The 24,414-nt window shown below is 29.3% G+C and overlaps 1 protein-coding gene across 2 annotated transcripts in view; it reads right to left on the bottom strand.

The window, feature by feature from the left end:
• LOC129005182 (lachesin-like) overlaps window positions 1-24,414 on the bottom strand; it is a 302,118-nt gene that overhangs the window by 11,362 nt on the left and 266,342 nt on the right. For both annotated transcript variants that reach the window (XM_054434010.1, XM_054434011.1), the window contains exons 2-5: window positions 5,183-5,289; window positions 1,813-2,020; window positions 1,210-1,371; window positions 483-623 (exon numbers count right to left, since the gene is read on the bottom strand). In XM_054434010.1, the coding sequence (XP_054289985.1) occupies window positions 483-623; window positions 1,210-1,371; window positions 1,813-2,020; window positions 5,183-5,289 (618 nt within the window). The remainder of the gene's footprint in view (window positions 1-482; window positions 624-1,209; window positions 1,372-1,812; window positions 2,021-5,182; window positions 5,290-24,414) is intronic.

The following is a 24,414-nucleotide window of genomic DNA, read 5'->3' as shown; positions in this document are numbered from 1 at the left end:
AAACAATTAAGAATAAACAAATGAGAAAAGCTGATTTGAATACCACAAATATTTTTCATCAAATTAAAATATCAACTTTGTTGGTCACTTGGTAAAATCCCTTGCCATTGAGACCATTTTTAAAGATGCATGGGCTATTAAAAACAACACCTAAATCGTGTAAGTTGGTTAAAAGCTTTAAGAGAAGTTATGTTCACAAAATTAACCCTCTTCAATCAATCATGTATAAATTTATATCATCAATGCGTGGTCGAAAAGTCATAAAATAACATACCTAAAAAAAAATTAGTAGAATTAGTTGAACACCTCCATACATCGCATGCGTACATTTAACATTTAACCTAGTTTTACTATCCATGCTTCAGTCTCAATAAGACGATTACTAAGAGCATCATATTAATTAAACATTTAAAACTGCTTTTAATCAAAATATTTAATCATTTGACCTTCCTATCTAGCCAAACTAGTTCAACATCACTTACATTCGACATCCACTATGATTCTCTTGCTGACGGATGGTGGCACGCCGTTAGTTGCTATACACAGATAGGCTCCCATCTCGTTCCTTGTGATTCTAGTTAGGTTGAGTTGCTCTCCGTCGTACACAGTCACTGTTACAACTCCTGGGAACACAGTTGTAGAACTTTGTATCACAACTGGCACTGTATGTTTGAGTTAATGGAACAAGTATGGATGAAAGTGATAGTTTATTTTTCCAATAATGTAACACATCGTTCGGATCGAATACTTAAGTGTGTATCTTTATTTTACTCTAACAATGATTAAATATCAAGTGTAGCTTATGTGGGTGGTTTTTATGCTTGTCTGGTAGTCACAACGTGATGGTTCAAACTTGAGAAACTTTTAGTCTTTAGTGTTTTAGACCATTGGGCCTTAAATAAATGGTAATTTTTTAAAGGGATAGCTTATCTACCAAAGAAATCTCCCTAATTTACTCATCGTACCTTTAAATTTTGGCTACAAAATGTCCAGTTTTACCCAGTTAACTAAATTGTTGAGACTATTAATTTGTTTTAGTATATTTCAGAGAAGTCTTTAAAGATCACCAATGTTTGATGTTTTTTTAGCTAGCTATTACTTAAGAAAAATTCCACGCCAAAGGTTTCCATTCGCATGTGTTTCCAAATTTTATCACTTAGATAAGATATAATAAGACGGAACACTAAAAGCCTATACTACATAGTGTACCTTTCTTCTTTCTATCAAGTGTGATGGGATTTCCATCTTCTCTTTTCCACATTATCTTCGGGGTGGGGAAACCTTCTGCTTTGCAGACCAAACTGATATTCTGGTTCTCCCTCACAGCTACAGCTGACGTTGAACTGTCCTCATCTATGATGTTGGGAGGCACTGAAAGGTTTGAAAAGGTTATTGATCCAAAACGAACATGCTTTTAAATCTCGAGTTCAAAATGAGTTCAAATTTGATACAGACATGGTCCACAAGCACCTTACATAACCTTAAAGGTGTAGTTGTGTTGATTGTGTGCATTATTATTTTGGAGAATAGTGTTAATAGGGTATAGTGTGGTGAAAATATCGTTGATACTAGGAAAAATAGCGAAATGGTTTTGCAATAGGTACGAAATATACTATATTTTACATAAACAAATCAAAACCTTTTCTAGTAGAATCTCAAGACAATTCAAAATGCAAAACACAGTTCTTATCTTTTCACAACGAATCGATTAAAATTACCCAAACCAATTTAACCTAGTCCATCCCAAAGTTCTCAAAGCATGTGAAACTATTACTACTATGAGATAATTAAATTACATATAGGTACACTTACCTACCACCTGAAGGTAGCCTACTTGGCTGATCATCGGGTTTGTGTTGACTTGACACATGTAGAAGCCTCTGTCTTCTTGCTGAACCCCCGTCACATGTAACAGCCAAGTCTTCTGACTGTCATGAGATACACTGAACCTGGGTACCCTGGATATGACGTGTCTGTGGATGGTGAGGATCATCTGACGATCGATGTGGATCCAGGCAACCTGTGAGATGGGGAATATTGATTATGCATCGAAAAAAGTGGAATAAGGTATGAATAATGATAATTTTAATAACATTAGTCCTAGTTTGAGCTGTATGTTAGGTGAATAAGGTAAAACTGAGTCTTTTGAGGGAGTAAGCAGGTAGAGAGCAGAGCTTCGGTAAATGATTAGTATAGCCTGTTTGGTGCAAAAGTCTGTCTACATAAAAATAATTTCTAGGGAAAGAATGAGTGAAATGTATGAAAAGTGGTGGATAAGTCGTTTGGGATGTTGATGTGATGATTCAGACGTCACGTGTTCGAAATCAGCTTAATGTAGTCAACATTGGTCTGATAATGATAGGTATACCGTACAGTTCTTTCTGATCACCGTTTGTACATATAGGTTTATGAGAAAGACACGTAGGTTATATAAAATGAACTAACATTTTAATTTTAATTTCAATAACTGCAATCTAATAGACAGAGTTGACGTAAAATTCGCTAGTTTCTGCAGGTATGTATTTATAAAGATTGATATACTGTAGTTCAATTCTAGTTATTTTCTAAGACACCAAAGTGAGGTGGATGATTAGGAAGGACGTCAGTCACTTACCAAATTACCCAATATATATGTAAATGAGTAAGTGATGAGACGTATGAGCACTTTAACGCGAGAGAGCACATTCTGCATATTACTTGGGATGATTTGTTGTGCTTCTATTACGTTGTGAATCTACAGTTTCTGTATTTTAGTAAAGTAATTGAAAGGCATTTTGAATTTTTTTACTAATCTAATGTATATTCTTGTTATTTGAAAGTCCATAGAGAAACTATCTCAGTTTTAAGAATTGAGTTGATTTCAAGTATTTATGCTATTGATATGTTTGTAAAAACTTCTTGCGAAATACATACAAAGAATAAGATCTAATAAAAGCGTTGAGAAAGAAAGGAAGCCATACAACACTAAAAAATATATGGGTTTGTATAAAAGTTTGTATAAAAAAAAATTTAATGTAACTGCATTTCATAATTATTAGTTAAGCCCATTGTCACAACTATATCCATAACCTCATTAAAATATGTTTTTATAGCTAAACCTCTGAAAAAATAATTTCTAAATTGTACTTATATGTAGGCGTTTGAAATCATGACTCTGTAGGAATATATTTTATATAAATCGCAAAGCAGAAGTTCAACAGAAGAACCCTTATGCTTTTCCGTTGATTTGCATTTTTATTGGTTGCTCTGTGTATCCTTTTATGTATCAAAGCGTAGTATTCTATGAACATTGTACTTTCGGGAATTGATATGTAATGTACTTGGAAGTTGTGTAAATTTAACCTTATTTATTCTTTATAATAAAATTAACTTATAACATACAACATAAACATAACGAAGTTTGGGTGTAATAATTGTATTACCTTAAAAGTGTAAAAGCCATTAAGCTAAACTTGCGTTTGTAAATAGTACTGGGATAACATGTATATATATATTATTGTTCTCCTCTTGAAAGGTCAACAAATGAAAAAATGTTTCTTTGTCACATAAAGAAAAACATACTGTGAAATAGTGTGGAAACAGACTTCGAATGGAATCCATAGTGTAAAAAAGATATACTAAAGTGTTATTCCTGTCATTTTTAAGGTTTATCGTGAAATCAGAATGCAAATCCAAAATACTGATGGATTTAAATAACAAAAATAATTTAAATTTATATAATAAAAGGGGAACTGATTGAAGTGGTTGAGCTGTGATAATTTAATCCTAGCAAAACAAATTGCGTTAGTATCTATGTGCTAAATGATATAGATTGGTGAGACTTAGTGTCTTTTGAGGTCTGAAAGGAAACATAATTACTATAGCATATTCAACAAAACATTTTGTATCAGTCAGGACGCTTTTGTTTGTAAACGTTTAAGAATTACAATTTAAGTTTCACCTTTGTTCGTAAGTTATGTAAAGCAAATAGGCCTAAGAAGCTGCAAATTTATGACTGCGTGAGACATAACTGCCTAAGGTTTGGGAGGTGTTATATACTTCGTCATATGTGCTCGCAAATATAATTATTTTACATAAAATATATAGCTCTCTAGAAGTGTTAAATATTCTTAACTAACTAAATACCAATAAAAAGTTTATGTTTGAATGAATAAATCAATCATCAGTACAACAACTGTTAAGGTACTGTTTTTTTATTTATTTTTATTTTGCGATTACTTAATTAGTTAGTTTTTGTACTATCTAACAAAATAAAAAGTGAAAAGAGTAATCTTATATACTAAAAAACGTTTGAAAAACTTATGACAGCTAGCCTGATCATAGTACTGGACCGAATTACACGTAGTTGGTACCAAATGAAAGATATTTACCGGTAGATGTGACGAATACAATTATAAATTGAATTAGGCTCACAAATAAACACGAAAAATTAATTTGAAATCTTTAAAAAAATTACATGGGTCTTATGGGTTGCCATGGTGATGACGAAATAACAACAAAATATAAACAGAACATCAAAACAGATGGAAGATCAATCACATGTTTTATTTACAGTGTGTGTGGGGAAAATAGAGAAGTCTGTACATTACATATTTTTTGTTGGGTTTTCAACCACGGAGCGACCTCTAGGAACATATTATATAAAAATAATTATGGAGACTTTTCTTCTGGAGATTTAACATGGGGAAAAATTGTAAAGCTTACGACAGCTAGCCTGACCATACTACTGGACCGATTTACACGCGCTTTGTACCAAAAGAAGGTCACGGAAGAAATTCTAATTGCATGTTTTATTTACAGCGTGGGGATAAATAGAGAAGTTTGCACAATACATACTTTTGGTCAAGTTTTTGACCACGGGGTGAGCTCTTGTTACAATACTAAAACACACTTACTAATACCATTTTTAATCCTTGCTCATGGAGTAAAAACGTTGTGTATGTTTTTTTCTTTTATTTAGTTTTTTTTCATCCGTAATATTTTGTTGGCGTGCATCTTAAAATAGCTACATATACAATTAAACATAGCTGTAAAATATATCCTAGGAAGCAAAATCTTTAAATCGAAAGGTAAGTCTGTAAAGGTTTATTAATTATTGCTGGCTAATAGGTGGAATAATATCAATATAAACTATTTTGATATCTATGATGAATATCACATTTAAATTGAGATGTCACCTTACCTTGTACGTTCCGAGGTTTTCCACAACACAAGGAAGTGACGCATCTCTTCCCACTGGTACTGTCACGTTAGGTATAGGCTCGAGAAACTTTGGCTCATCGGAAAGTACTGAAACACAAAATAGTTTATTAAAAAATACTCTGAGTCAAAGTTAGCACAATCAAATTAACAGGCTGACACAATTGGGGATGGATACTAGTAAACTAGTCAAACTTATAGTAGCCTAGTTAAAATACTAGCAATAATGGTTAAGGTTACTTTGTTAACTAATATAATTAACTATAGTCAATGCTAATATACACACTGTTGTACCTGGTTAAATAATGATCGTTAAGATTAAATCATTTAGTGAAAACAACATTTATTGTGAGTTCAGTTTTAAATGTATCAGGCAATTTATTCCACATATTTATTCCCGGGATAGTTTACATACTATCCCTTATAATTGAAGAAACTTTGGAATACGTTAAAACGTGTATTATTCATATAAAAAGACAAAAATGTGATTCGTACTGTTGTTGTATCGTGATATTGTGCAATACTAAGGGATGTGCTGAGACATAGAAGATATGTTGTGTCGTCACTTCCGGCGCTGTCGTACGTCAGATAGCTGAGACGAACTTCCGCCGGAAACATTAGTGACTTCGCACCTTGCTTCTCTTCACTGCATTTATCTTTGTCTTGTATTTATTTTCTTGTTTTTGTGAAAAGCAATAAATATTTAAATGAATTGATATAGACTAGGTAATACAGGAACGGTTTTTAATCCTTATTTCAAACCTCTAAGAGCACAGGCCTTTCAAGTCTATGAAGTAAATCTCGATAGGTTTTTTTAATTGACTTAGGTCCATGAAAAGAGTTTGAAAGCTAAGTTGCATGAATTTGAGTTTTTTTTTAGTTTTTGCTCTGATAAATGTTATTTTTCAGATTAATATCGTGTATTTTACGTTCACCGTATTTATGTTCGTGAAATTATGCTGCGAGAATGGTTTTAAAAGTGTAAACTAATTTAAAATAAATATGTAAAATGTAAGTAACATTATTACTCTAGTGGTTTATGCAACATTTTAAAACATTAATTTCTGTTCATTATCTCCTTCAGTTGATAACACTATTTTCTTAATGTTTTACACCATATGACAATGCAACGGTAAGGCAAATAGTATCGTATAAAATTTAATGAAAAAAATCCATATTAACAGTAGTTTTAAGGCTTCTAAAATGTTGTTTGTGATTTAACTCGATAAATATGTTGGTATGATGGAGGCACGAACGGGTAATCTTATTAATTTATTTACCATTAATGGAACAATGTCACTTAAATTACGGACATAATACAAAATACTGCGAGAGTATTTTTGTAATAGGTCTATCAAAATGAAATGGATAGGTTCCCCTTAGTCTACTAAACACAACGTTTGAAGTATGTATCTTCAATTGTTATACTAAAACCAATTCACCTGATTCCTATTAAATGACTGAAAAAAATAGTTTTTTCCAATTTGTTTTGATTTTTTACCTTTAGACTTTGAAAAGATAATTGTACATTAAAGTATACCATCTTTTATTCCTAACATAAAACTATCTCTAGCCTAGTTTTACTAGACGATTCAAGGTGTAATATTTAAAGTATTTAAACACTTAATTTATCATATAAGCGGAACCTTTCACCAAAGTAAAACTTTTCATTTGTATTTTGATGCAACAAACAAATTAAAAGTTTTAACTTAAAATAGCACAACTTGTATGTCAAAATACTATAATCATTCAGTGCCAAAGGATTCATTATTGCCTCTTGAGTAATTGTGCAATACAAGCCAACTACAATTAATTGATACAAGAATTTAAAAACTATCGTATTGTTGAAGTGTTATATACAACTCGTATTGAGAGATGATTCTGTTCAGCATATAGCAATGTAAATAGTTTGGTTCTTCAAGTGAATAGGAGAAAATAAATAATTAAATACTGTGAGCCTATATACCAGCGGGGTTGAGTAGTTTATAAATGATACTTGATTTGTCTAAGTCTACATTAATGGAGTTGAAAATGTGTTAAAATATTAGGATGACATGAAAAAATATAATTTTTAATTACTTGGCAAATTGTCATTTAAATTTTAATGACGTTTAAAGAAGCTGTTTAAGCAGTTCCGGTGACTCAAGATAGCGCTGCGAACTTCCGCCGGAAACATTAAACGCTGTCTGCTGGCCGTGCCTTCTCAATCTGTTCAGTTTATAATTTTATTTAAGACCTGCTCTTCATTTATGTTTACCTTGAGTATGGAGAACATGCAGTGTACACAGGTTTTATTTATTTACCGATTTATGAGTGAAACTACTTGAGACATTGTGTATTTGCACGCAATTATCTCTTGAAATTGTTATTGTTTGTGTACTTACTATGTACTATGTGTACTACTACTATTTGATGGAAACGTCAATAAATAATAATAAAAAATATGGAAAACTCAAAACGAGACTCTAATGGTTCGTACAAAAAAAAAAAACTATAACTATGTTAGCAGCCTAGTGTATGTGTACAAAATGAATAACGGATAATTTGATTGATTGATTGTTAAATAAATAAATAGTACCTATCGTTATTAATTTTAAAAAATAGACTCAAACACATATAGGTTAGGAAAATTAAAATGCAACTTTTTTCTCAAAATCCAAGGCACGTAGCATAATTTCAGATATCACTGGATTATTAGTTCTTAAAATTTTTTTTTAAATATTCTCCAGTATTTCGGAGTATTATTTGCAAGTAATTGTATAAAAAAATGAGTTTTGAGTGAATGGAAAAATGACGAAACCGCATTCATTATGGTAAAAATAAATTTTGACAATGCATAACAATCAACAAATGTTTTTTATACCAAACATGGGGAGAGAATACACGTTATAAAAAGATGATTCAAGTAGTTTTTATGTTAAATATCCAATGTTAATTTAGACCTCTACTAATTTATAAATTAAAAATATGATTTATAGTCAAATTCATAAAGCGTTTTATAAAAGACTGTTATTAAATAAATAAAAAAAATACTTTCCTTACTTTGTATTTGAAATATGCTGAAAACGATTTAAACCCACAACAGGTAAATTACAAAGTGCAAGATTAAATTATAACGGTATCATATTTTCGTTGCCGCTGAAATTAACTGCCTTGGAACAATATAATTGCTTTTATCTTTCAAAGGCTCTCATCTTGTATTACATTAAAATACGAAAAAAAATCTTTAAAACGCAAGCTTGGCTTCCTTTTAAGTCACGCGATATATTGGGAGTAATACATGTATGAATGTTTCTTTTATATTATATTAATGTCAACAAACAATTTTACAATACAAAGTATATTTTATAAAAAGGAACGTATCGGATTTATGAACTTAGATATATTGAGAACAATAATTATACTGTCATAGATACTTGTTTGGCTTTCTTTTAATATTGACGCGTCATTCTACCATTAAGAAAAGGTATCATAAGGATATTTTCGATTTGTTTTTTATTACAACGTATTTCGGAAATTCTTCTTTATTTTTATATTTTAATTAAAAGAAGACTTTCATATGCTTAATAATGTATATATCTAAATGAATTAGATTCTAACTCATATTATTTTAGGTGTAGAAATGGTTTAATCTGTAATGGTAGATGACTGTGTATTTTTTAGCCAATATGAACATTACGTTAACATTTCGTCATAACGTAGGCTACAAAATACAAGAAAATTCGCTCTAGCCCTCTTGTATCGCCGACTTCCTAATTCCCTCGTAGTCTTGTAGAGTTGTGGCTCCATAAAACACAACATAAACTCGCGCCGTTAACTCTGGCTGCAAACATACTGTGGTGTAATTTGATATTTAACACTGTACATTGTGTTTTAGTTTATTTCAAAAATGTTCTCCTAACCTTAAATGATTATGTTTTTAGCTGAATGTTATATTTCTTACTTAATTACCCTTATTTAACACCTAGCACATTTTTTGTACTTATAGACAATTTGTAATTTCTCCACTAATTTAAAACTATTGGTGAATCGAGCTTTTCATATGTATTTGTATAAATAGATTTGCTTGTTTATGCATTAATATAATGTTTCCGTTGAATGTCCCTCAGTAAATACCTATATTACGTTATGTTTTATCGGTCACAGTAAGTGGATATAAAAATAATAGTTATTTCATGATTAGATTTTTTAAATTTAATAGTCATGTAATTAAATATTGTGTACTTAGTTATATGTTGTTATCATTGGAGTTTTAATAAATATAAACAGTTGTTAATGACATTACAAGACTTTTTGAAGTTTACTGTGAAATATTTTACCAACACAACAGAAGTTTGAGCGAAGTGTATTATATCAGTATATCATTGGAAGATAGAGGAAGTTGGGCATTAGTAAAAGGTTCATACAACTTTGTATTAAGATTAGCTTTAAGATAAAAAAAAGTTCAAACTCTTATATCTATTGGGCATATGAGCAGGATAAGTAAGTAGTGAGGAGTTAATACGACTAGTTAAACTCTAGTTTTTTATGAAGGTGTGAGCAAGTGCTCAATTACTACTCACATATGCTCAATAACTATTGAGAAGTTCACAAGAACATCTTTGAAGGTAGCGTGTAAAGTCAGGAGGGTGTTTGAGTAGATACAGTATAATAAAAATTAATTCATAATTAGATTTGAATTGAATTATTAGTCCTTTTAGATTTATTAACCTTTGTGATGTGCAAACGTGTTGCGTTTAATTCAAATTACAATGAACGAAGAGGTAATGGAGTATGCTTATGGAGAAGCTTATGTTTACAACAGGTTCAATTTATAGCTGACGGCCATAAATTATTGAAGATCACTGATGAAATACATTTTAAAATTAGTGTTTTTTTTTAATATACCATTTTCGTTACCTTTATTGGTACATTTTGTATGTATTATATTACCTTTTTTTGTTGTAGCTTGTAGCTTATGAGTAAGTAAGATGTTTGTTAAATCAACAACTACGGGCTACAACAAGAAAGGTAATCTAATATAATTAAAGTTCTTCAAAAGCGGATAGAAAATTAAATATGTACAGCTATCACACAAATTGTAAATGAACACTTTCCGTTTTATGACGAATATAAAAATAAAAAAAGTGGTAGTAGGAACTTTTGCCACAACTGTGTCTTCAAAGAATTCCACCCAAAGCACAACAACCGAAGAATAAAACTTTTAAAAATGGTAACACACAACTGGACTGTCACCTAATCACAACGAATTCAGCCAACTCAAAGCTGACAAGATCAAGGTAATCTTCTTAATTGGTGTTCACCAGCGGATTTACATCTTAGACTTGTGGAAGAGGTCGTATTAGAATTTGTGTAATTTGCCAAGTAAATCATATTTTTCAGCAATAATAATTCCAGTTTTGTCTTACTGTCTATAAAGTTAGTCTTTCGAAACAATCGAATGCATATTTCGGTTGTTCTGTTGTATAGTGTTTATTATATTTTAGTTTTTTTTTTATTCTTTTTACCTTAAGCCGAACTACTATTTGTTTTTAATACATCACTTTTAACAATCCTCTTCATCGCGATTCATTTGAAATTTTATCTGATTGTATATAGAAAAAATTATAAAGTAGGCTGAATAAAAGGTTTTTGAGAAATAGTTGATTATAGAAGATTTAGAATTCAAAATAATAAATATGGAGATATTTAACAGGTTACAAAAAAAGACAAGTAAAAAAAAAATTAAATGTAATATGTTATTGCACAATCCGAACAATACTATTTTATTATTTTTAAACACGCTCATAAAGAAATTACAGAGAAAATAATTTTCTTTTAGGTATTCAGGAGTTTTAATTAAATTCCTTATCTTTGGAACACTGTTTATTGTCTGGATGAATATGCCGTTAGGCTTTCCAAAACCCTAATAAGAATTTTGATAGTTTATTATTTTAGTGATTTTTCTTTACCAAACATAATATGCATCACTCACATTCAAAGTGTCAGATTTCATTGAGTGCATTTATAAATAGATTTATAAAACGATATCGTATACTTTATACATGACTGAATTGCGAATTAGCACAGTTTTTTATTAGCTACTATATCTTTTTGTCCACTTATAGAAAAAGTCTTATCTTAGTTTGATCATTCTCTTTAGTGACAGCAATGTTAGAACAGCCGTATAAAGGAGGTTTTTTCATAATCAGTTATTTAAAACTTTTGACAGTAATTGTTATCGGATTTTTGTTAGTGTTAGGATTTGATTTTTGTGTGTTTGCCAATGCATAAGTGCAATACATTAGTTTTGATATTTTAAATAGGGACTCAATTTGACATTTCTATTTCCGCATTTAATTAATTTTGTTTATGTACTGTTAAGATTCATTTTAAATGTTGGAAGTACATTTTTAATATGGCTGTAGTTTTTTTATTTTTTATTTGTTTGCCAAACAAATTTAAGAAGGCCATCGCATTTTACTACATCATTGGTCTAAACTTAATAACTAAATTATACAAATGAATGAATTATATTTTTATTCCAACAAAGTACTTACAGAATTTGTACACAAATATTTAAAGAAAAAAAAGACATAAGCTTTAAATTCGCTAATAAAATAATAAAATAAAATTAACCTTTGCATTACCGGTACATCTATGCTTAGCAAAGAGTACATATATATAACGAAAAAGCCGACATGGGCAGGGAGCTTGTGCGCCGACCACAGTTGTTATTATTGTTATTATTGTTAACAGCTATTATTGTTTATAAGATAACCGTAAGTGTAGTTATTAATTAATCAACCCTTTTGCAACAAATACCGTTTGGATTGAAGATCACCCCGCAGGGTTCCAGGTTTGTTCAATATAACCGTATTTTACAAAGGATTCATCTCTTTTGTTAAGACACAAAGACTTCGTCCAATAAAGATATATTGCCGTAGAAACTGCATTCCTTCCAAAATGTAATCTTGTTCCACGTAAAATCATCTGTTCTTTACGGAAACAAAATACTTTTTATTCGTATTTAAAATGAGAATTTGCATCAAGAAGTATGTCTTACGTAAAATATGTTTTTTTGCACTTTAAAAAATTTTTATAAAATGCCAATGAAAGATAATACCTGAAAAGTAATAAACTTTGCAAATAAATAAAAATATAATATTCATTCATAATGTAAACTCTCCTTTAAAAGGATTGAACGTTGAAAAACAGCAAAAATAAGTATGTCTTTTTTGTACAACTATGACATAATAGATTTCTTCAAACGTTATAAGCATAGCCAAACACAACTATGATGCTACAAAAGGGTGAAGCTCTTTTTCAAATTTTATTGACTAATTTTGCAGTGTTAAATGTGATTTTTTTACTATAAATCGAATATTAAATCGATCTATACTGATGTTTACATTCACACACACTTGGATTGTCACCATGTCCTTCCTCCGTGAATTTCTTCATATTTTACTGTGGATTATGCAATGTATGTAATGTATTTGAGTGTGTAATGTATTGTAAACAGTGTCGAAACCTTCATTTTTCGAAAGTTCTAGTATTCACACGTCTCCATTTATCAGTTAAAATCATTAGAGCAAATTTCAAAACATACAAGACTTATATGTATATCCTTTATCTTAGCCGTAGGCCTCAATAAATATAATATTGCTGTAAGGTTTTAAATATCCAATCCCGTTTATTTAATGTAATAGTCAACAAATTTATTTTACACAATATATTTACTTTAGGATCAACGAACAACAGCTGCCATTAATTATTTCCCCACAAAAACTGGAACAAATTACGTTGTAAACATTTTGCTTGAGTTTACAAACAAATTATCTTATTATGATAATTAGACTACACAAGCAAAAAAGTTTGAATCACATTCAAAAAAATCTCTTGTGTGCACTCAAATCATTAATCAGTAAGTAAATGTTTTTTCTTTTCTTTTTTATCTTACAATTGTATATCCATCTATTTGGATAGTAGTAGTAGTTGATACATTCAGTTTCAATTTGGATATATTCTACAAAATTCAAAAGGAAAATTTCGAACTGATCAAAAAGAATAATATTTAAAAGTTACACATATATCATAAAGATATGATTTTCAACGTATGTAGTTTGGTATATTTAGAAAACATGTGAAATTTGGCTTACAATTTATATACAAGCCAGTGTTACGAATTTTATTTTGCAACATGGACATATTTGACAGATGGGATTCGTTATGAAGATTTTCCGTCATTATAGAAAAAGTAGCTCATAAAATATGATTACGTTTATTGAGGTTGTACAACTATGCGATACTTGACAGCAAGCATATTTCAGATGGGAAAAAGTGTTTATGAAATAACAATAATAAAGTACGGTATGTCAATGTAAACTTTCATACAGAAACAGTATATCTTACCGCAAATAATACCAGGAACACATTTCAATATATAAATTAAACTAATCATTAGACAAATACTAAGTACAATAATTCTACTAAAAATTCATACAGACATGCGTATATTTTAAAGATTAAACTGGTGTTGACAAGCAAACCACATAAATATTAAACACAAGAAGACTTGTAATATGTTAATAGATTTTGCACTTACGTGCAAAATACCATGTCAAAGTTGTATTAACTTCTACGAACACGTGTTAAATTAAAACAGAGTGAGACAATTCAATTACAACACAAAGAAGTTCTCAGCTGTACTGAGTGAATATGTTGAACAATAATGTCAGTTAAAACAAGTGGACATTTAGTTGCAGGTCCACATTGTCAGAATTGGTTTACAAGAACGCCCTCAATTTAATACCTTTCTTTGTACCTCCCTATGTTGTTTTTAATTAAATTAGGGTTTAATTGTATAACCTAAATATTGATTTAGCAGTTTCAAAATGATTAATTCAACATCCATTTAACATTTATAGCTTTTTTATGGCCCACCTTCACACCCTAGGACACTAGTTCTAGCCCGGAATCGTTAATCACATAACATTAGCCTAGTCCTAGAGGATTGAGGCATTATCACATGGATAAAATGCATTGGTGATCGACGGGACTTCTAATTATATCTTAAATGCGAATACTTAAATTGAGTAACAACATATCAGTATTGAAAAGTAAATGATTCTTTATGGAACGAATGTCCCATTGTTCGAGGAAAACGAAATAGCAATAATGCAAATGAAAACAAATGAAATATATGTAAAAGCTTGAAGGCATTGAACAATAAAATTGATTTATTCAATTTATAATGTTACAGGTTCTTAAATAAACAATTACAGGTCTACAGGGTGAAATATGAGCCATTTTACATAGAACTGTCTTGTTCCCTCACTTTCCAAAAACTGTGTTAAGTTGTAGCTTTATAAAATTCAACAGAAAGCTTCAGCTGGCCTTTACCTTAGACTCATAATTATATGATACATTTGACCAATATTAAAGATATTAATCTTCATATACAGCATATTAAGATAAATACGTTAGAATATGCAGTTAAGTGAGGTAAAAGAAATATTTATATGCATTATCTTTTTCCAAGGATAGTCCATCTTTTTATAATCAAAGGATCGTTGAACTCCTTTTTCAAATTATGAAGTATAAGATAATTTGAAGGTTCATTGATCATCGAAAACCTATAAAGTACCTATAAGTATTGTCAAGTTAATTTAAAACATTATTTCAAAACATTGGAAAGTAGAACACAACCACACAAGGACATTATAAAGTAATCATTATCTGCACATGTAGATAAATTTGAATATACTAATATTAAAACCAGTTCTACTGCGAATAACTATTACATAATTGGTTATTTATTATCCATATATTTAATAAGACATAATTTATTTTATTATACTTATATTAGGTAAATACTATAATAAGAACAAAATGATGACTGCACATCTTCATTACTTTATGTGTATTCTATTTATTATCTATTTTCATTTAAAGTTACGTTTAGTTAACAAAATCGTTTGATTTTATAAGCATTTTAGTAAAAACATAAAACTGTGATGATTATGGAATTATTCTGTCATATTTTGTATTCGTTTGTAATTAGATATCTAGGTTTGTTGAATCTTTCACTATTTTTGTGAAAAAATGTTTGTATCTCAAAATACAATATTGCTGAAACAAGAGCCCGTCGTATTGTAGATGTTTATATACAGCTGTTGTTTGCGGTCAGTTGAGGGATAGCGGACACATGTGGTGGGATTTGTAGCTACATTTTACTGTTTCTCTCTCCAACATTCACATAGGCTTTGACATCTCTTTTTTGTATCTTTAAAATGTGAAACATACCTGCATCTGCAAGTTAAAACTTACTTAGCAATAAAATAACATGTGAAGCTTTAAACAACGATATTGCAAAATAAATATTGTTTGGATAGTGAAGTTGTTTGTGCTTAACTATCCATGAAGACTGCTTGTATTATTTGTCATTTATGTTGTGGAAATCAATTAATCGAAGTAAATATTGAGTAAGGTGGAGCTTTATTTACCGAAAATCATTTGGATTCTTAACTTATTATATTTTTGCCTAAAATAAAAAATGCTCTGATGAACTGTTGATAAAAGTCTATTCTCCTTTGAATAATATATTATTATGTGAAAAGTAACATAAATTGTTTAAAAGAGGGTAATGATTTTAAACGTTTTAGTTGGAGAGGAGTTCACAGGAAAGTTTTCTCGCGTGTGGCGTCTGTCTGTTGAGGTGCGATTAAGACAACCAGCTGTCTCACACCTACGAGAAATGTGATCCTTTACCTACATTTAATATTACTTTTGACTTTTACTTATAATACTTTTTCGTTCTGTTTACTGATTTGGTCCAGTTTGTTTAATACAATTACTATCAAATACCTCGATCTGACTACCAAATTGTTTTGAAATTAATTTAAAGTAATCTCAGTTCTTTAACAGTCAAAATACGACCACAAATAAAAATACCACAAAATAGCTAACCGAATTTCGCATAAAAGGAAATGTGCATCATAATTTTTTCAGTTATACATTATATGATTTACGATAACAGCACTGTAGTTTTTATAGGTTATACGACGGTCATACTTACACCCCTCAACTCTAGTAATAAAATGGTGCTGTATACACAATTTTATGTTATAACAAAGGAAAGGTGCAATGCTCTATATATTTTTTTTAACGGTTTTGTCCTGGCATATATGGATTTTAAATAGCAGAAAACACATTATCATCATTGAAACTAACAAGAACAAGAATTTTCACTAAATAAAGCATATTAAATACAATATTTTGAATATGTTGGTTTTTATAAGCTCAATATTTTAGAAGCACAGAATTTGATTGAATAAATGTATTTATGTCTATAGAATGCTAGTTTGATTCTACACAGAATCTATTTTTATAACAGACACAGCTCATCATTAAGATATTTATGAGTTTGGTTAGAAGGTTGATGAATAAATCTTTATTAACAATTGCAAGCTATGAACCATTATGTTAAAAGCGAATTAAGTTACATAGCTAAAAAAATAAAAACCACAACACTTTTTCCACTTACCTTTAACCTATGATTTTCTTTATTTTACTTACACTTTCTTTAAAACGATAGCAACTTACAATAGTATAATATTAGTCAAATTGTTTGTAAACCCCATTTAGGTTGACGTTCATTCACCAAGAGTACCCTGAATAAAATGAACACAAGGGAAATCATAACCCATTGTTGCGGTTTTTACACCCTTTTGTTAATTGGAATCCATGTTTTCATGTTCAAATACCGACCGAAATCCATTATGGAACTGCATTATTTTTGAGTAACTGTAGGCCTATATTAAAGTTTTTTTTCACTGTAATTTTAATCTTTTTAAATCATCTAATTGTTTTTGCAATTCTTTCTTGTTGTCAAAATGTAGACTCATTTAAGTTAGGAAAAAAACGTGAATAATCATTATATATATATAAAATGATAGTACTTTAAGTTATGATAAAAAAATTTTATTCATGTGAATGTTTAAATATACATTTATTATTTCGTACTGTTAACTGGGTAGTTGTCAATGAACATTTTATTTTTTAGTTATAATAAAACAAGATAAATAACTTTAACCATAATAACACATATTATAGTTTTTAGAGCGTTAAAATTAAATGTTTTTTTCTAATAGCAATAATATTTAGATACATATTGTTGCATGCATTTGTTCACCAGTTTGTATAAAAATCCCTACGCTGTTTTGTATGACAATGAGTGCACTTATTTAATATCTTTGTCTCGTGTCTACAATACTTTTTGTACCAATGTATATCATTGTTTCTAAAGGCAAATTATTAATGATAATCATCCCTCTTGTATTTGAAATATTAATAACAACCACATCTATTGTATGAAAGGAATACTTAACGATTTTCTACATAATTTACCTCTAAGCTTTGAAGCAAATTAACAAAACATAATCCTACGGGACAAAAAAAAAACAGAACGTTTAAGCGGAATGAAAAGGACGTTCAAAATTAAACGTACCTTTTGTGTGGAGAGATGACATAGACAACGTCGGTGGCTATGGCTGTTTTAATTCACCTCAGTTTAGTACCATTTCAACCATTTAGGAGCTAAGAAAATTCTTTACAATATGTTTGGAAATAAAGTACAACACAATAGTAATAGAGTTTGTGTATATTTACAACAGATGTTTAATTATAGTTTTGAGAGTCGTAAAGCAGAATCATTTATTAATTTATCCTGTTTCTAGTCTTTCTTATCTTAACTTTCTTATCTAAGGACTTTTTAAGAAATCCGGCATAAAAAAAAATTATAAGGTACTTTTGAATTTATGTAAGCGTTATAACAGTAACTGTAATTTGTTACTTGGTTTTATCCATAAAAAAATAGCTTTAAATGTATAAACATAGGTTTATCTACAACCTTACTCATACGTCATTTGAAAACCAAAATATTATAATAATGAATACACCAAACGAGTTAACCTCTTTGCTCGAAAATAAAAAAAAATTTATTATTTGTGTACATAAAAATCTAAATTACCTTGTTACCAAAAATACCTTAAAGTAAACATTAGAATTCAAAAAATAATTTTATTTATAAAACCTTGTAAATAATTGATCTCGCATTCAGTGATAAATGGATTGATTGAATTCATCTCACAGAATTGCCTGTTGAACAAGTGGAAACACGATATTGTCTATTGTGCATCAGTCCTTTATTGTTGTGTGTTGGTATTTGATTATAGCATTTAGAAGAAATCAATTAACTTTTGTTTTATGAATACAGTGAATAGTAGTATTGGTTAGCAGGAAATTTAGATAGCCGTAAGATAGTTGTTAGTTTGTATAGGCCAGATCGGAGTCATTTGGTTATTTGGTCAGTTTTCAATCTGAAGAGCGATTTGTAGCGAAACTTAAAGTATAAAAACCGGATATAGAGTTTTAAAATAAATTTGTAATTTATGGAAGTACGTTACTTTTTTTATACAGTTTTTTTTTATGTTATACACTAACAGTTCAGCCTCAAGGGGTTCAGCTAGAGATTTAGCTTTAAGGTGCCCAAGGTTTTTTTAAAATTACGAGGTGTTTTACTAAACAGCAACCAAACTAGAAATGAGTTACACCACTCGCATGTGAAAAAGGTATATCTAAAACGTACCCCAGGCTTCACTCGTATGGACAAGAAACGAACGAAGTTTACTGTTTACCTAATAGTCTGAATTTGTTGGCATTTCGCTCTTATTATTGTGAATATGCGTTGAAAAAATATAATTTGCTGTAAAACTAATAATATACTCATGGTCTAACCTCTGTTGTCATCTAGTAGTGGAAAAACACATCTTAGAGCTATTTTAATATTATTTTACAAATGTAAGCGTTAAGTCTTAGTAAAACATTTGATTCACATTAATGCCAAATGGGCATGTTAAAGTTTTATTTCATAGTCAACTGTTTATTTAAATATTCATGGTTTCATCAGAAAAGTATATGTATGCTATGATTTCACATGCAAAGTGTGTGGGGAGGAAACTATGTAGTAGGTGAATTGAATCTTTAAACCTTATATGTTTTGGGTCTAAATCCGATTTTCAGGTCTCCAATCGGATCAAATATTTAAAGCAAAATATAATAATAAATTATATTCTGATATAAACATAAGGGTGTTTCCCTGCAAATATAGAGTCAATAAAAAAAATGTTTTGCACCTACTCAGTATTATTTTCCATTATTTTTTTCAAAGATCGGACCATTTATGTTAGGAAATTAACAAACAGTGGGTTTACAAGTGTTTCTTATGAAGTTCCATAGTCTAAAGTTATTAAAGCTTTGACTTTATTCTTCTCTATTAACTACGAGTAAAAGATTCATGATAGTATTATTAAGTAGAGTGATATATTAACACAATAATACCATAAAAAATTGTTTCAGGCTTATAACAATACTTACGTACTATGGAATCAAAAAGCAAACACATTAGCAGTGATTAAGATTCATACATTCGTTGTCCTGTAAATTTAATACCAAGATTGGCTTCAACTTAACGATATTACTTTGACAGCCCCCACCCCTGTAGTCTCTAGGTTATTAGGCGATGAAATCAAACATTTTTCATGTGTATACAATCAACCTTTTATGTCTTATTTTTGATAACAGCTTATTGCTGATATATTCATTGGTCTTTGATCTTACAATATTAAGTACGGTGATTTCAATTATATTCCTTGCACAAGTTAGTTTGTAACTAGTACATATATTTACACGTGTAATGTTTGACAGTTGGTACACCCGATTGTCATTTTTTTTCTTTTCAACGATGACATATTTGACTGATTGGGCTAGTTTAAATAATGTTTCCGTGAAAAAAAAAATATAATAAGGTTACAAAAACCAGGTCTGTTTGTAGTTTGGTGGTACAAATATGCGACACTTCACATTTAAGCTTTTATAATGTGTGTAAAAGGTCTTAGAAAATTTGAATTTTAACTTTTTATTCCATCATAATTTCATAATTTCATTTTCATTCATTCATTCATTAGCTTACTAAACATATTATACAAGAAGACAGAAACTCATACATCTTTAAGTAAAACCTATGTGTTATGCCTGGAAAAACCTAAATTTTAACCTAAAGCACACACATTCCATAGCTCGAGTAGGTTAGTAATAGATTTGTTTATTTGTACGTGTGAGTTACCATGGCAAAGTTGTATTAACTATTTGTACAGACACGTGTTAAATTAACAAAGAGTGAGACAATTCAATTACAACACAAAGAAGTTCTCAGCTGCACTTGAGTGAATTTGTGGAACTATAATGTCAGTTAAAACTACGAGCGGACATTTAGTGTCAGGTCCATATTGTCACAATTGTTTTAATTGGACGCTTTAAATAAAATACTCTCCTTTTTTATTTCCGTTGTAATAGCTAAAAGATTACTAAAGTGTACATTGTATGGCAGTTTTAAAATATTGTTACGAAAATATGTTGTATTATGAGTTAAATGTTTTTCTTTAATATATTGTGCTTATGAAAAACGAAATTCAGCTAGTTAAAAAAAGTGTCTCATGACTACTTTATATAAAGATTTTACGGATATTCATAAAACTTATCAAAAATATATTTTACGTATGCTTGTTGTTAATAAGTTTAAGAAATAAATGTCAAAACTAACAAATACTAAAGTTAATTCTCATAAGGAAAAATTATTTTTCCTTTTTTTAATGAAAGTATAATAGAACCTAACTTACGAGTCGTATTATAGTCCTTTTAAATAGCGTAAACGAATACTGATCAAAATGATAACTCAGTTGTTTGTCATCCGATTTTAACAAAAGAGGTCTCATTTGGGTTGGATTTAAATAACCGTTTTGATCATAAAACCAACTTTTTTTAGTATTTACGGTTTTCAAGAAATTTTGCATTAAAGATTATAAGATCTTATAAGGCCTATAAGAAATTATAAGGCCGCCCTGTTGAAATGGCTTGAGATGTGGAACGAAATTGTTTAAGCTGTTTTTAACTTCTAAACTACACATTTATTCCCATTTAAATTTTTTTTTTAAATCTTGAAAAATGTTTAAGATATAAAATTATTTTAATGATAACAAACAAACCGACAGACAGAAACTTAGGCATTTTAGACACATACTTATATGGAATTATACATCAGTCTTAGCCCAAAGAACAAGTTCACAAGAAATGTCCAGACAATTTTGAAACATCCTGTATATAGACCACTTACTTGGTTAAACGGATGTCTAAGGCAGCACTCTTAAACCTAAGTGTTGATTGGAAGAATCTGTGCCATCTATATGTACGATAAAGTAAAGTTGATGGTTCTAAACTTTCAGCTAGAGAGGTGTTCACAAAGAAAGTTTTCTCGCGTTTGGCGTCAGTCTGTTGAGGTGCGATTAACACAAGCAGCTGTCTCACACCTACGAGTAACATGCTCCTTTTACCGACTTTATATTTGTCTAGATTCCCGCACAAAGATATACTTTTGTTGAAGTATTTAATTAAACACTTTCTCACTGTTTTCTGGAATTTTTGTAAGTAAAACTCCTACTAATTGACTTGTTTGATACTTTAATTTGTCCAATCCCGATTTAAAAGTAAATTGATCATTGTTTTTTTTATTTATAATTTATCGTTGGTTTGATATGTAATAGTGAAAAGTAAACAATTTTTACAAAAAATTATTAGTCTAAGAAACTTTAAACTTGTATCATAAAAATTAACCTCTACATTTTGTAACACCCAAATATAACAAGTTTAACATACAATAATAACATTCTATCACATAGTATTATTTTGTTTGCTTGAATTTAAAAAACGCGTATTGTTAATTCTAAAAGTAAATTATTTGCGCTTTTATTACTGTGGCAAAAATACATTACAGTTGTTTTTTATAACGTACTAAACACCAATACAAACTTCATAAGAAAATGTGTAGAATTTATTTTCAATAACTCTGTTGTTATAAGCTCTGAAAACAGATTTTTATTTAACTAAGCAATTCAAGTTGGCTAATACTATTGCATTAAATGTTCCTTGTTTAGTATAGACCCTTGTTCGTGTTAGAAAAAAAAAATTAATAATACGGTACTTAACAAAACCATGGTTAGTATTCTATGATGTAAATTAAAATAATTTCAATTATGATTTCCAACAAGCAGTCTTCTATTTTGGTATTTTCTTCTACATTCAGTTTTTATTTTAGTAAATGTTAATTTAGTTAACAATTTAAATTAGAGTTAGTCAAATGTTAATTTTTGGGAAGGTAGTTAAGCCGGAAGATCAAAACAGACCCTATCTACTGTCATATCTTGGGTTTATTATACATGTAAAAACGATGTAAGTATTGTGAAATATTTTTCAACTTTTTTTATAACAAATCTAACAATGAGATAATTTGTGATTTGTGATAAGATTGTGCTAATTGAGTTAACTAAATGATAAAATGTTTCTTAATTTTATAACACATATAATGTGTTATAATGACGCCATTTATAGTTTTACGAAGCTAAATATACATTATTTTCATTATACACTTTAATCACTGTTGTATGATCATTGCTGTACTAAACAGTATCAACTAAACTAACCTTTGTTGTACGCGTTTTTAATTCTGTTTATTCTTAAAATTAAGGTTAAATTATGTTTAGACAATACTTGTCTGCAGGTAAAATAGTGTTCAACTTGTCTTCCTTTGCCTACTAATATATTTAGTATTTGACATCAATAAAAGTAGTTTTTTTATGGGAAACAAAGAGTAAATATTAATTTGCAGAGATATGATTTTTTTATTTCAGTTTATTTTATATTTGAATTTTTATACTACTTAAATACATAAATAAGTCCTGCACTCTGTATAATATAATACGTAATGTAAATACATAAAAAGCATAATATAAATGCAAATGCTTAGGGAGACACACAGTTAATTTTCATCTCCATCTTGACAACAACTACACAATGTAATACTCAAAAAAACAATACAAATACCAAATAAATTCAACTAATCTATATATAAAGCCAACAGTACCCATGAACTTTTGATAAAACTACAAGTCACACCCCCATATAAAATATACTTAAAATGTTCGTCATGACGAGAAAACTTGCGCAAAATTATCCATTATTTCATAAGTTGCCCTATAAGGTCGTAATTGCTTTCCAAAGGGAACTTTCCATTTACCTAATGTTAAAAATACCTCAGCTGTTATTATTTGTTTGTATTCTGCTTTGTTTATTTCATCTTAACTTAACCAATCAATAGTGTTATTAATACTAATGTAGTAAAATGTGATGGAGCCCGTGGGTAACAGCTAGTTACATTAAATTAAAAAGCACTAAATAAAATAGAATAGAAGTAAAGGATGTCAAACATCGAAACATATATTTTAAATAAAATAAACCTCAACGCAACTGTGTATACAACGTTACGAGAGAACACACAGATTATTGTTTGTGGTTAGTGACAAGAGGCGAAGTTTCATGACTTTTACTCTTTCATGTCAACTCTTTGATCTCACTAACTCGTCAGTTTGATACAGTTTTCACACAATATCAAGCCAGATATATGTTGTCGTCAACGGTACAATTATTATTTTGATATGCATATCCCTTTAAATCTTTATTGAGAAAGAATTAGAACATTTTCTGTACTTTACCTTTCACAAATCCTATTGCTTTTATATTTTAATTTTTTAATGCTATTATATTTTTTTATTTATTTAACATTTTATGTTGTATGTAAGAAAAATATAAATAAGGTTAAAACAAATCTTTACACAAATAAGTTTAATAAAAACAGCAACGCACTGTGTATTTTAAGCACGGAATAAAATGAACAAAAACATTTATATAAGGCAAAATAAAATAATTGTGTAGTAGAATAAAAAGGTCGTTAAAAATAAAACGTACCTTTTGTCTAGAGAGATGTCACACACACAGTTGGGGATTATATCTGTTTTACTTATCTCCGTTTGTACCCTTATAACCATTTAAGAGTGTTTACAAATGTTTAGGATGTGTTCAAGTATGCTTCGCAATAAAATGTGACAATTTAGTAATACCTTTGGTGTTTATATTAAAAATAAGGTGAAAAACAAAGTCAAAGAGCAAAATCTGAATTTAAAAGCTGTTCTGATATGTTCGTTTTAATTCATTAAAATTATTGATACCAAGCTAATGAGTTTAAGAGGTAACTGTTACAGAAATATTTCCATTATAAATTTTTTC

The sequence above is a fragment of the Macrosteles quadrilineatus genome, unplaced genomic scaffold, assembly GCF_028750875.1.
Source record: "Macrosteles quadrilineatus isolate MER2022 unplaced genomic scaffold, UCM_ALF_1.0 Scaffold_17__1_contigs__length_3442018, whole genome shotgun sequence".
NCBI classification, from domain to species: Eukaryota; Metazoa; Arthropoda; class Insecta; order Hemiptera; family Cicadellidae; genus Macrosteles; species Macrosteles quadrilineatus.
Note: the sequence above shows the minus strand (reverse complement) of the source record. Positions and strands in the feature narration are given on the sequence as shown.